The 15,066-nt window shown below is 49.8% G+C and overlaps 1 protein-coding gene across 2 annotated transcripts in view; it reads left to right on the forward strand.

The window, feature by feature from the left end:
* TP73 (tumor protein p73) overlaps positions 1-15,066 on the forward strand; it is a 197,586-nt gene that overhangs the window by 164,257 nt on the left and 18,263 nt on the right. For both annotated transcript variants that reach the window (XM_038746629.1, XM_038746628.1), the window contains exons 5-6: positions 9,747-9,933; positions 14,016-14,131. In XM_038746629.1, the coding sequence (XP_038602557.1) occupies positions 9,747-9,933; positions 14,016-14,131 (303 nt within the window). The remainder of the gene's footprint in view (positions 1-9,746; positions 9,934-14,015; positions 14,132-15,066) is intronic.

Raw genomic sequence — 15,066 nt, forward strand, 5'->3', positions numbered from 1 at the left:
CTTCTCTCATTCTCCAGCTCTCCCCGTGTCATGCAGCTGCTCTTTACTCCCACCCCCAGCTCACACCCTTCACGCCTCCCAAGCTCCCCTTCTCACCAGGCCTCACTCTCAACTCTCCCACCTAAGACCCCTCATTCACCCTGATCCCCCAACCTAGAATATCCTCATTCAATTGTATTTATTTCATCGCATTTATTGAGTGCTTACTGTGTGCAGAGCACTGTATTAAGAGCTTGGGAGAGTACAATACAACAATAAACAGACACATTTCCTGCCCACAACGAGCTTAACAGTCTAGAAATGAGCTTACAGTCTAGAGCCCTTCTGTTTCAACTTGTCCAGGCCACAGTTCTCCTCATCTTCAAAGCCTCCTGGAATCCCACCTCCCCCAAGAAGCCTTCCCTAATTGATTCCCAACATCCCAACAATCACCATTAGCATATTGCATTCTGGCATATCCTTACCTGTTACCTGTTATCTATCCTGGCTCCTTCTCCTTCGTAAATCATTTTTGTCTGTCTCTCACACTAAATTCCCTGGAGGTAGGGAATGTGAGAATTGCTTCAGCGATTCTCCCTGTAGGGTTTTGTAAAATGCTCCATATTCAATTGGTGCTCAATAAATATCACCTGTGAGCTAATCCTAGGGGGCTACCATTTTGAATTCACTTTTGCTGCGCATTTGTCTTGGGATGAGGCAGAGTTCAAACCTAGGGAGGCCAGACTGCAGGCAAATCTTTTACAATCTTTTATATCAATCAATCAATGATCAATGGTATTTATTGGGGCCTAGTGAACAAGAAACACTGTACTGCTACTACTACTACTAATAATAATAATAATTGTGGTATTTGTTAAGAGTTTACTAGATACTAAGCACTGTACTTAGTGCTGGGGTAAATACAAGATAATCTGCTTGGATACAGTCCCTGTCCCTCATGGCGCTAGCAGTCTCAGGGGTTGAGAGAACAGGTTCTATCCTAGCTCTGCCACTTGTCTGCTGAGTGACCTGTGTAACCTTGAGGCACTTCTCTGTGCCTCAGTTATCTCATATGGAAAATGGGGATAAAGACTGTGATCCCCTTGTGGGACATGAACTGTGTCCAACCTGATTAGCTTGCTTCTATCTCAGCACTTAGTACAGTGCCTGACACATAGTAAGTGCTTAATAAATACCATTAAAAAATTTTTAAAACAAGCATTTCATCCCCATTTTACATATGCTGAAACTGAGGCACAGAAAAGTTCAATGACTTGCCCAAGGTCACACAGCTGGGAGGGGGCAGGACTGTGATTAGAACTCAGGCTCTGCAACTCCCAGTGCTTTTTCCACTAGACCATGCTTTTGGGAGAACAGAAGCCAGACACACATTCCCTGCCCTTGTATCGTTCACCTGGCCTCCGAGGCTCAGCTTTCCCACCTGGAAAATGGGAACATTGGGAGGGTGAATGTACTGGGCTTGGAGCTCTTCAGCAGAACAGAGAGGCAGAAGTCAAAGGCATTGGAATGATGTCTCCCTTTCATCCATCTAACGCTATAACAGAGTTGGTAGACATCATCCTCTGCATCATCTCAGGCAGATTGGCATCGAGATTGACAGCTTGTCTGAGGTTGGCAAGGGTGCAATGCCAGCCTCTCCGAAGTCCTGCTGGGAGCCCCCTCCTGCAGATCTAGCCCTCATTCAGTGTTGGAAAGAGAGGGTGCCTCCTTCAAGGGCAAAATCAGTGCCAGGGAGCAAGGGAGAAAATGCCTCCATGCCCTGCTCCTCCCACTCTGGCTCAGTTATCTCATATGGAAAATGGGGATTAAGACTGTGATCCCCATGTGGGACATGAACTACGTCTAACCTGAGTCCAGAAGGAATGGTGGCGGGAGACAGAAATGCACGGAGGGTTCCAAGATTCACCCCCGAGTTCATATGGCCACTGCCGTCCACTTGGAGCTGGAAGTTTTCCTCAAGGGCCGAGGCCCAAGTCTTCACTTTATTTTGTATTCTTCCCAGAGCCTTCTGAGATGCTCTGGACAGATTAGGATTTCAGTTCAGTGCTCTTGAGCCAGCAGGCTCCCTGGAGAGTATGGTGTAGAAAGAAGGCACTCGTTACTGTGCTCTGCGTATGGAAGCTGCTCAGGCCAATGCTCTGCACACAGTAGGTCCTAGTTCAGTGCTCTCCACATAGTAGGGGCCTAGTATAGTACTCTGTACCCAGTAACTGCCTAATTCAGTCCTTTGCATGCAGTGGGCACTCAGTATAAAGCTCTACATGCTTTAATTGCTCCACAAATGCTGATCTTGCTGCTGCTGCTGTTGTGACTGGGGATTGAGAGGGGAAGGAGGAGGGCCTGGGGTCAGATAGCAGATGAGCCACTCTGGATTCTTTCTGGAAAGCGGTGGGGCCTCGGGTCACCACTGAGTGCTCCCCGGCATGGTGGCAGCCCTTTTGCCAGCCTCTGTTGCCACCTGGGAAAACTGGGAAAAAGCCATCTGCCTACTCCCCCTGCACTTGGGGAGCCCCAGGGGAAAGTGGATGCATCAGCCCTACCATCTCTGGGCCTGGGTGGCTAGAGAGGGAATCTAGGGCTGCTCAGGTTTCGGAGGCCACGGGGCCATGGGGGCCCTGGCTGCTCTGAGCCCCTGGATCTCTCCCAAAGAGCAGGGATCCCAAGGCAGTCTGGATCCCCCAGAGGAGGATCCAGCTTTAATTCTATTTGTTCTGTCGACTTGACACCTGTCCACATGTTTGGTTTTGTTGTCTGTCTCCCCATTCTAGACTGTGAGCCCGTTGTTGGGTGAGGATCGTTTCTATATGTTGGCAACTTGTACTTCCCAAGTGCTTGGTACGGTGCTCTGCACACAGTAAGCACTCAATAAATATGATTGAATGAATGAATGAATGAGATCATGGATAAGATTAGACGCACGCTTTGGTGTTTGAATCATCTGCCGAGAATGATGCACTAGCTTGGTACCGGAGATTTCAGAACTGGGCACCTGTGCACAGGAATTGATAATAATTGTAATAATTGTGGTATTTGTTAAGTGCTTACTATGTGCCAGGCACTGTACTGAGCACTGGGGTGGATAAAAGGAAATCAGGTTGGACAGAGTCCCTTTCCCACACGGGGCTTTCAGTCCTAATGAGGCAACTGAGGCGTGGAGAAATTAAATGACTTTCCTAAGGCTCACAGCAGACAAGTGGCAGAGCCGGAATTAGAACCCATGGGCTTCTGGCTCCCAGGCCTGTGCTCTATCCACTATGCCATGTGCTGGTGATTTGAGCAGAGCAACTGGCACTCTGTCCCCAAAGCTGGTTGTGTTCCTGCAGAGCACAAAGCACCCAAGAGAGTAGTTGCGAAGGGCTGTGGCAATTGAAGGTTTTTCAGGATCAGTGGAAAGAGCATGGTCTTGGGAGTCAGAGGTCATAGGTTTGAATCCCGGCCCCAGCACTTGCCAGCTGTGTGACCTCGGGCAAGCCACTTAACTTCTCTGTGCCTCAGTTCCCTCATCTGTAAAATGGGGATTAAGACTGTAAACACCACGTGGGACAACCTGATCACCTTTTATCCCCCAAGCGCTTAGAACAGTGCTTTGCACACAGTAAGAGCTTAACAAATCCCATCATTACTATTATACACAGGATGCAGTTCTGGTCAATGTGCCAATGCTGAGCTGTAGCATCGTACCTTGGCAGGCAGTTGCCTCGGTAGCCATTATGTTAGCCAGCTGTCTTTGGGATTCTGGCTTGCCCTATCCACCTCACAAACCCCCTACTTGGTCCTTCAGATGGAAATCTCAATATCGGTAGTAGAGTCCCAGGCTACTGGCAGAGGCAGGATTTGAACATAGAACCCAACCTGTTGTTGGTCCAGGGGAAGGAGCCTGGCTCTGGGAACCAGGACCCTGTTTTACAGCAGCCTCAAGAGAGGGTGCCTGTTGCAGAGGTGATAAAAATGCCCAAGGGACAGAAAATAGTCCTAGGAGGAAAGGTAAAAGGAAATGGGGAGTTTAGCCTAGAGAAGAGAAGGCTGAGGCAAGCAATTTCATGACTCAGAAGGGTTTTAATGGGGAGGACAATGACCAGTTGTCCTCTGTGGCTCAGGAGGGTTTTAATGGGGAAAGAAATTGACCAGTGATCCTCCGTGGATGTTGAACAGAAGGAAACAGATTGAAGTGACAATGGGTGAGGTCTCATTGTGTTTATGAAATAACTTACTTACTGCCGGGGAGGTGAAGCAGGGTCCCAGAAGACTGAAGGAGGACCCTGAGACTGGTAAGGAATGAACTGGCCCTCATCTGCCCTAGATAGGTTAGACAGGTTCCTGTCAGGAGGCAGAGGGCTGGACTGGATGAACTCAAGTTCCCTCCCACTGCTGGGATTCTAGATTCCCAAGCCAGTAGTTGGGGAGTGCAGGACCTGAGTGGCAATGGGGAGGACATTCACCAGTTGGCAAAAGCAGGGGCAAAGCAGTCTGTGTCAACAAGGTGAGGGACTTCTGGTCTGAAGGGGCTTTCATCCCCTCCATCCCCTGCCTCCACTCCATGCTCATGGCCCTCGCAGGATTCCCACACCCCCTGGGGTCTGAGCTGCACCAGGGCCATCGGCCTTGCCTGACCCAAGTGCCTGACCCTTGCCCGAAGACCGGGGCTGATCCGGAAATGATCTCCGGGATCCGCAGACTGGACTGGCCCCTAGAGAAAGCACCTGGCCCCATTGAAAGGGAAGGACTGGGGCCCCGAGCTGGGCCCTGCTTTCCCCTTCCCTCCCCACCGCTCTGCCCGACCTGTCCTGGCACGTTTGCCCGAGAGGCCGACCGGAGCAGAGCACATCCCATAGCTTTGGGGGAATTTTTGGGATCTCTGAGCGGAGCGGCCTGTCAGGGCACGTTGACGGTAACCCTCCGAATGCTGGCCCACCCCCGACCAGGGCTCTGGGGCACTGAGGGACAGTTTCACACAACCTGGACCAACCGCTCACCCGGCCTGTCGCCTCAGGAGTCGAGGAGGGGAGAGGTTCCCGGGGAAGATGGGATCAGGGTGTCGATGGATCAATTAATGCTATTTATTGAGTCCTTACTCTGTGCAGAGCACTGTATTAAGCACTGGGCAATTACAATGCAATACAGTCGGTAGGCACAATTCCTGCCCTCAAGGAGCTTACAGTCTAATAGGGGAAGCAGACACTAAATAAGCTACAGATAGGAAAGGAAAGATAAAGGCTTTGAAGGAAGTTCTGGGCTTTGTATATGCCCCCTTCCAGAAGGCCACTCCAGCACCACCACAGCTTTTCCCAAACAGCCCCCTTTCCTGAACCTCTGACAAAGGTGACTCCTCCAGGAGGTCCTCCCTGATTCATCAGCCCCACTTCCCAGTCATATCAGTCCTTCAGTCATCTCAGCTCTCTCAGACACTTAACTGTTCTTTATTATATATTACTGATTTACTTATTCATATGTGTTTGTTATTTCAGTCTCACTCATTCACATCATTTGGCTTCCCCGTTAGATTGTAAAATCCTCGAGAGCAGGAATCATAATAATCTGAGATAGACAGAAGATAGTCAGGTCAGATACGGTCCCCATCCTGTACTGGAATCACAATCTAAGTAGGGGGAGAATTGAATTGAATCCCTATTGTATAGATGAGGAAAAGGAGGCACAGAGAAGTTAAGTGAGCTGCCCCAAGTCAATAAGCAGTCAAATGGCAGAAATGGGATTAGAACCCAGGTCCTCTGATGGTCAGGACCGTTGTCTTTCTCCTTCCACTAGGCCATGCTGCTTCTCACACCTTTCCCTTCTGTATAGAAGCAGCGTGGCTCAGTGGCAAGAGCCCGGACTTGGGAGTCAGAGGACATGGGTTCTAATCCTGACTCCACCAGTTGTCAGCTGGGTGACTGGGAAAGTCACTTCACTTCTCTGTGCCTCAGTTACCTCATCTGTAAAATGGCGATGAAGACTGGAAGCCCCACATGGGACAACCTGATTATCTTGTATCCTCCCCAGTGCTCAGAGTCCCCTCCTTCCTCTCAGCCTCCTCCCCCTCCCCATCCCCCTGCCTTACCCCCTTCCCCTCCCCACAGCACCTATATATATATGTATATATATATATATATATATATGTTTGTACATATTTTTATTACTCTATTTATTTTACTTGTACATACTTATTCTATTTATTTTATTTTGTTAATATGTTTTGTTTTGTTGTCTGTCTCCCCCTTCTAGACTGTGAGCCCGCTATTGGGTAGGGACCGTCTCTATATGTTGCCAACTTGTACTTCCCAAGCGCTTGGTACAGTGCTCTGCACACAGTAAGTGCTCAATAAATATGATTGAATGAATGAATGAATGCTTTGCACATAGTGAGCGCTTAACAAATACCATCATTATAGGGAAGCAGCGTGGCTCAGTGGAAAGCACCTGGGCTTGGGATTCAGAGGTCATGGGTTCTAATCCCTGTTCCACCATTTATTAGCTGTGTGACTTTGGCCAAGTCACTTAACTTCTCTGTGCCTCAGTTACCTCATCTGTAAAATGGGGATTAAGACTGTGAGCCCCACGTAGGACAACCTGATCACCTTGTATTCTCCCCAGCGCTTAGAACAGTGCTTTGCACACAGTAAGCGCTTAACAAATGCTATCATCATTATTATTATTATTATCCCTCATTGCATAGTTCAATGTTTTGCCCACAGAAGGTGCTCAGTTCAGAGTTCTGTACACAGTAAGAACTTAAAACAGTGCTCTGCATATAGTAGGTTCCCGGGACACTCAGGAGATGCCAATACAACACACTGCACACAGTAATCAATCATTCAGTCAATCAATGGCTCTTTTTGAGCACTGACTGTGTGCAGAACACTGTACTAAAAGGGTGGAGGAGCACAATGCAAATGAGTAGGTCTTGACAACCCCTGCCCACAAGGATTTTACAGACTAGAGGGGGAGACAGACTTTGAAACAAATTACAGACAAATATGTACATAAGTGCTGAGGGGTTGTGAGAGGGGTGAATATCAAGATGCTTTAGGAAAACAGACCCAAGTGTATAGGGATGCAGAAGGGAAGGGTTCAACAGGGAAATGAGGGCTTTGTCAGGGAAGGCCTCTTGGAGGATGTGATTTTAGGAGGACTTTGAAGATGAGAAGAGTAATGGTCTAACAGATATGAAGGGAGAGGGAGTTCTAAGTCAAAGGGAGGCAACCGGTCTCTGTGAGAAAGACAAGTTCGAGGTAGAGTGGAAAGGTGGCTGTTAGAGGAGTTAAGTGTGCCAGCTGGTTTGGTGTTAGCCATCGGCAAGGTTAGGTTGGAGGGAGTGAGCTGATTGAGTGCTTTCTGCTCTGCACACAATAAATGCTCAAAACAACACTCTGCCCACACTAGGTTCACAGTACAACTTTCTGCACACCGTAGATGCTCAAAACAACACTCTGTCCATAGCAGGTGCCCAGTACAAAACTCTGCACACAGAAGATGCTTAGAACAACACTCTGTTCACAATGGACACCCTAAAATAGTGCTCTGTCCAGTGATGGCAAGGACGATGATGAATCCAGCCTGGGCCAAGCAACCAGGATACCCCTTCCTCCTCCCTGGCTATTGTTGTTCTACCCAGTCGTATTTTCTGTCTGAGGCAGAGGTGACACAGAGGTGCTCAGGTGGCTCTCTCCCTGCTGCTTCCCCTGTGAGGGAGTAAAGATGCGCACTAGTGAGAACCCAACTCCAGGCTCTGCCGCAGCTCTACAAGTAATAATAATTGTGCTATTTGTTAAGCTCTTACTATGGTACCAGGTACTGTACTAAGAGCCAGGGTGGATACAAGGAAATTGGGTTGGACACAGTCCCTGTCCCAAGTTGGGGCTCACAGTCTCAGTCTCCATTTTACAGATGAGGCAACTGAGGTACAGAGGAGTGAAGTGACTAGCCCAAGGTCACACAGCAGAAAGGTGGCGGAGCCGGGATTAAAACCCATGAACTTCTGACTCTCAGGCCCGTGCTCTAACCACTAAGCCATGCTGCTTCTTTATTGCATCATGCTGCTTCTCTAGGAGTTATTGGCTAAGCTCTTTGAGGGCAGGGGCCAGGTCTTCGTCTTCAAGTGCCCTCCCCCAAGTCTTTATTACATTGCTCTGCCCACTTTAGGTACTCAATAAATATCTAGTTTTGTTTTGTTGTCTGTCTCCCCCTTCTAGACTGTGAGCCCGTTGCTGGGTAGGGACCATCTCTATATGTTGCCGATCTGTACTTCCCAAGCACTTAGTACAGTGCTCTGCACACAGTAAGTGCTCAATAAATACGATTGAATGAATGAATATTGATTGATTGTAGCAATATCAGTCAATCAGTAGTATTTGTTGAACATAGCCTCAGTAGTGGATAGAACACGGGCCTGAAAGTTAGAAAGTCATTGCTTCTAATTCTGGCTCAGCCACTTGTTTGCTGTGGCAAGTCACTTCACTAGCCTTGGGCAAGTCACTTAACTTCTCTGGGCCTTATTTACCTCCATATTTTTAATATGGAGATTAAGACTGTGATCTCCTTGTGGTCCAGGAACTGTGCCCAACCCACTTGCTTTTATCCACTCCAGCGCTTAGTACAGTGCCTGGCACATAATAAGTGCTTAACTAAAACTACAATTATTATTATTACATTTATTATCTGCATTGAGCAGAACACTGTATCAAGGGCTTTGAGAGTACGGTAGTTAGGAGGTGCAATCCCTGACCTCCAGGAACCTCCCGTCTAGCCAGAGTTACAGACCATAAAGTAAATTACTGCTAGGAGGAAGAAGGAAAAGGAGCTATAATAATAAGAATAATAGTAATGATGATGGCATTTGTTAAGCACTTATTACATGTCAAGCTCTGAGGGTAAGCACTGGGGAAAATACAAGGTTATCAGGTTGGATACTGACCCTGTCCCACAGTCTTAATCCCCCTTGTACAGATGAGGTAACTGAGGCAAAGAGAAGTGAAATGACTTACCCAAGGCCACACAGCAGGCAAGTGATGGAGCCAGGATTAGAACTCAGATAATAATAATAATGATGGCATTTGTTAAGCACTTACTATGGGTGAAGCACTGCTCTAAGCACTGGGGGGGATACAAGGTGATCAGTTTCTCCCTTGTGGGACTCACAGTCTTAATCCCCATTTTACAGATGAGGTAACTGAGGCCCAAAGAAGTGAAGTGACTTACCCAAAGTCACAGAGCTGACATGCAGCAGAGCCAGAATTAGAACCCATGACCTCTGGCTCCCAAGCCTGGGCTCTTTCCTCTCAGCCACACTGCTTTTCTCCTCTGACTCCCAGAGCCCATGCTCTTTACACCAGGCCACGCAGTGTATGAGTTAGTGCTCTAAGTAATGCGTATGGAAATTTTACCAGATCAATCAATCATTTCTATTTATCGAGTGACCCGGCTTCTTCCAGGGCCCAAGGGCTAGCCCTCAGGCAGCACCAATGGTCCGGCCAATGGTCAGGCACTCACAGCCACAAAGCCCCGACCCAGTGGCCCCAGGATGAAGGGTGGAGGGTGTACAGCCTCCACAGCTGAGGAAACTGAAGCCCATAGAGTGACTTCTCCAAGGTCACATGGGCCAGTGGGAAGTGGACGGGGGTGCGATTCACCCCATCCCGTGGTCCTCCCTGCTGCTCTTCGGTTCTGCCTGCCTCACCTCTCCTTCCCTGTCCCGCCAAGGCTCAGCTGTCTTCCCCCTCCAACCTTCTCCCTCCCTCCCTCTGTCCCTCCAGTACTCGCCGCTGCTGAAGAAGCTGTACTGTCAGATTGCCAAGACGTGCCCCATCCAGATCAAGGTTTCTGCGCCACCCCCGCCGGGCACTGCTGTCCGGGCCATGCCCGTCTACAAGAAGGCCGAGCACGTGACCGAGGTGGTGAAACGCTGCCCCAACCATGAGCTTGGACGGGACTTCAACGATGGTAAGCACTGACCTCACTGCGCCCCTCAATTCTTACCCTCCACTGATCTCACCGCCATCCCCCGACCACAACCCCCACCAACCCCAGGCCCCTACTCCACCCCATCGATCCCCAACCCCTGCGAGGTTACCAAGAGCCACCCTGGGGGGGAAAGGTAAGGGCATGTCCGGATTGACTCACAAAGACAAGGCAGGGCAGGACAGGACAGCAAGGTGGAGGAAAGTGTGAATTTTCCATTTCACGGTCCCGTATCTTCAGGGAGGGTGGGCTCTGCCATTTCCAGCTTGAACAAGGACGCTAAGAAGAGGGAGGGGAGATACTGGCAGCCTATCACTCCAGTAAATATGGTAATTTCCATTTACATATATTCGTGTCTGGTGACCACTATTTGGACAATAAGAGCAAGTCGATAGTTTAGCTTTAAGGTGAAAGCGCATCTTACAGAGTTGTGGAGACTTTGAACCAAAGCCTGGCTGTTTATTGGTATGGGATTTAGGGGAAATTTGTCTGGAAAGGAAACCACTTTTTCTTAGACTCCTATTATTATTATGGCATTGGTTAAGTGCTTACTCTGTGTCACTCCCTGTTTTAAGCGCTGGAGTAGATACATGCTAATAAGGTTGGACACAGCCCCTGTCCCACATGGAGCTCATAGCCTAAGTAGGAGGGAGAAAGGTATTTCATGCCCATTTTACAATTGAAGAAACTGAGGCACAGAGAAGGTAAGTCACTTACCCAAGGCCACAGAGCAGACGAGTAGTGGGGCTGGGGTTAGAACCCAGGTTCTCTAACTCCCAGGCCTGTGTTCTTTCTTTCTCTGTCTCCCCCTTCTAGACTGTGAGCCCACTGTTGGGTAGGGACTGTCTCTATATGTTGCCAACTTGTACTTCCCAAGCGCTTAGTACAGTGCTCTGCACACATTAAGCACTCAATAAATACGATTGATTGATTGATTTCCACTGGGCTATGTTCCTAGTTCCCTGGGGACCTCACTACCAGCGCTAAGATTCATCCAGCACTCTTACTTTTCCAGAATAGGCGGCATGGAAGGAGCTCTGGAGCAGTGTGGGAGAGGTAGTGGAGGGTGGGGAGGGGTCCCACCTAAGGAAGCAGCATGGCCTAATGGTTAGAGCATGGGTCTGAGAGTCAGAAGGACCTGGGTTCTAATCCCACCTCTTCCATTTTTCTGCTGTGTGACCTTGGAAAATCACTTCCCTTCTTTGGGCCTGTAAAATAGGGATTATGAATGTGAGCCCCATGTGGGACGGGAACTGTGCCCAACCCAACTTGCTGTATCCACCTCCGTGTTTAGTACAGTGCCCGGCACATATTAAGCACTTAATGAATACCGCAATTACTATTAAATGAACAATCTCATTTAATCCTGTGTAGATGACCCTAAAAGGGAGTGTCCCAATTTTACAGCAGGGGACTTGAGGCCTTGAGAGGTTAAATATCTTGCTCAAGGTTTCAGTCAGTCGTATTTACTGAGTGCTTACTGTGTGCGGAGCACTGTACTAAGCTTTTGGGAGAGTAAACAGATGCATTCGCTGCTTGCAATGAGCACAGCAGCCAGAGGAGCCAGGCAGGGGATAGGAACCCAGGGGTGCCAAGTCCTAACTCCAGAATCATCCCCTGGGCCATGATGCCTCCCTAGCCAGTCCTCCTCTTCTGGCACCACGTCACTTGTGGCACACATGGTGCCCACTCCGGGGCTGCCTGCGTTTCCCAACCCCCAGGCTAGGCCTGAATCCAGATGGTGGCCCAATCCATCCGGACCTCAGCCTCAACTGATCAGGCTGCCTGGCCCTCCCCACTCTCCCCAGATGACCCAGCTCCAGTAGCCAGGACAGGTCAGCTGGGAGCCACGGAAGGGAGGGTGCTGGCGATGGGGGCCGGGGGAAACCGGCAGTCAGAAGCCCCCTCGGACTAGCCCTTGGGGGTGACCTGGCTCAAGCTGGGTTCACCCTGGAGGGAGGGAGTGGAGGGAGTATGGCAGAAGGAGAAGCTGAGGGGTGAGGGTTCGGGCGGGGATGCCGACCCCTCATTCCCCTGAAAGTGTGGAGCCAGCAGGGAAGTCGAGGCAGCAACAGTAGCTGCAGGCTCCCATCGGGCCCAGCTCTGTCCCAGTTGGAGAGGAGTCAGTGAGAAGTTCCTCCCCAGCAGGGTCAGCCTCCCAGGTCTCCAAGATGTGAGTAAGGCAGGGAGTGAGGGGCCAGGAGGGATGGGGGCCGACCCAGTGGCCCCTCAGAATATCTGTGCTGAGTTTGGGGAAGAGAAAATCTCAGACAGGAGTCCAGACAGAGGAATGAGGGCCTTGGGTGGAGGGGAAGGGGGATGGGGAGGGGGCAGGCTCCATGGTCCACAGTTTGGGGGAGGGAGAGGTCGGACGGGACTGGGTCTGAGGGGACTAGGAGAAGAGGCAGCTGATGACTCCGCTAGGAACTCAATGCTGGGGACAGGATGGCTGAGCAGAGGTCTGGGGATGAGAGTGGCAGGGGGAGGGGGCAGGTGGGGTTGGGGGATCTGGGACCCTCTACTGCAGGAAGCGAGGCTGCCCAGGAGAGATTCATAGCCAAGACCATTCTGGGTGAAGGCTAGGCACTTAGGGTATTTATTAAACAATTCCTCTTCACCAAGCACTGTGCTAACCACTAGGGACTTTCAATCTCATGGTGGAATCTCCCATCAGGTACAATGAATGAACCTGGTCGGAGGAGTTGATTCTTACACTGAGGGCTATTGCTGGTTTGCACTCTCAAACCTGCCAGTGGTGTTTCCTCTGGGACCCGGAGAGCAACAAGAGAGAGTTAGTGGGCTTCAGCCAGCTACAGGCCAGGCCAGGACTAGAACCCAGAGTCCCTGATTCCCAGAGCAGAGCTCTTTCCACTAGACCAACAGCAGAGCTAGCTCCCAATCTATGAGAGGAGAAGAGCAGGGATGTTATCCCCATTTTACAGATGAGGAAACTGAAGCCCAGAGAGTATCAGTGACCTGCTCAAGGCCACCCAACCAGCCAGTGGCAGAACTGGGATGAGAATGCAGGTCTTCTGATTCCCAGGCCTGGACTCCGTCCCCCAGGCCGGGTGGGACAGAAATCGGCCCCTCATTCCCAGAGCTGCAGGTATCCTGGGCTGGACTCTTGGAAATTTCTCATTTGCACAGAGCCTGGCTCTGGTCAATATACCGTAAAAGCCTCCGGCCCCTATCCTGTCCCCATCCCTGACTCTTCCCCCTTCTCCTTCCCCTCCCCACAGCACCTGTATATATTCATTCATTCATTCAATCGTATATATTGAGCGCTTACTGTGTGCAGAGCATCATCATCATCGTCAATCGTATTTATTGAGCACTTACTTTGTGCAGAGCACTGTACTAAGCACTTGGGAAGTACAGGTTGGAACATATAGAGACGGTCCCTACCCAACAATGGGCTCACAGTCTAGAACGGGGATATAGACAACAAAATGAAACATGTGTACAGGTGTCAAATCAATATATGTTTGTACAGATTTATTACTCTATTTATTTTACTTGTACATATTTACTATTCTATTTATTTTGTTAATGATGTGCATTTAGCTTTAATTCTATTTGTTCTGATGACTTGACAAAACAAAACAAAACATGTGGACAGGTGTCAATATATGTTTGTACAGATTTATTACTCTATTTTACTTGTACATATTTACTATTCTATTTGCTTTGTTAATGATGTGCATTTAGCTTTAATGCTATTTGTTCTGATGACTTGACACCTGTCCACATGTTTTGTTTTGTTGTCTGTCTCCCCCTTCTAGACTGTGAGCCTGTTGTTAGGTAGGGACCATCTCTATACATTGCCAACTTGTACTTCCCAAGCGCTTAGTACAGGGCTCTGCACACAGTAAGCGCTCAATAAATATGAATGAATGAATGAATGAATCTGAAGTTGTCTTGCCCGGAAATAGTCATCTCACTGTACTTGGTCTGTCCCCATGGGTGACAGCCGGCCAAGAAGGGATCCAAGAGACCCCCAGGGGGAGGAGGGGAGGGAAGGGGAGAGGAAGCTGCCCTGTCCTGAATCTTCTTTCTGGTGGCAGGACAGTCCGCTCCCGCGAGTCACTTAATCCGCGTTGAAGGCAACAACCTCTCCCAGTACGTGGACGACCCCGTCACCGGGCGGCAGAGCGTCATGGTTCCCTACGAGCCGCCACAGGTACAGCCGGCCGGGACGGGGCATGGGAACCCTTTCAGAGTCCATACTGCTCAGGCCACTGCAGCACCTCTGGGTGCGATGCCATCCTGGGTTGCCAGCCTCGGGGGTTCTGGGATGCCTCTCTGGGCTCTGGTGCCTCTGCCCTTGTTCAGTGTATGGTTGTGAGTGTGGGTGTGTGTGTGCATGTGTGTGTGTGTGCAAGCATGCATGTGCATCCTGTCTTCCCCATGAGGCTATCAGTCCCTCAAGGACAGGACCTGTATCTCCTCCTCCCTATCTTCCCAAGTGCCTGGAGACAGAGGCAGCATAAATCAATCATCAGGCGATGCCAACCGGCTTCCCAGCAACTTGTCGTTTGAGGCGTCCTGCTCCCCACCGTGCTCTATGGCCCCCAGCATCACTGCCTGGGCCCCGGGGACCCTGAGGCTCCCTGTTTCCCTCCTCCCTCCTCCTTCTCACCCCTCCTAGCCAATTCTGGTCCCCAGACCCCTTTTTTATGGTATCTGTTAAGCGCTTATTATGTGCGATGCACTTTTCTAAGCACTGTGGGGGGATACAAAGTGATCAGGTTGTCCCACGTGGGGCTCACAGTCTTAATCCCCACTTTCATATGAGGTAACTGAGGCACAGAGAAGTTAAGTGGCTTGTCCAAGGTCACACAGCTGACAAGTGGCGGATCTGGGATTTGAACCCATGACCTCTGACTCCCAAGCCATTCTGTTTCTCTTCAAAGAGATCGGATGAGGCCATGAAAGTTCGTTGTGGGCAGGGAATGTGTCTGTGATGGTGTTCTATTATACTCTCCCAAGAGCTTAGTACAGTACTCTGCACACAATTAAGCGCTCAATAAATAGGATTGATTGACTGACTGAATGACTGACTGGCTGACTTAGCTCTCCCCCTAGTGTGCTGTCGGGGAACTGCAGCTTGGGTAA

The sequence above is a fragment of the Tachyglossus aculeatus genome, chromosome 5 (genome assembly GCF_015852505.1).
Source record: "Tachyglossus aculeatus isolate mTacAcu1 chromosome 5, mTacAcu1.pri, whole genome shotgun sequence".
Classification (NCBI taxonomy): domain Eukaryota; kingdom Metazoa; phylum Chordata; class Mammalia; order Monotremata; family Tachyglossidae; genus Tachyglossus; species Tachyglossus aculeatus.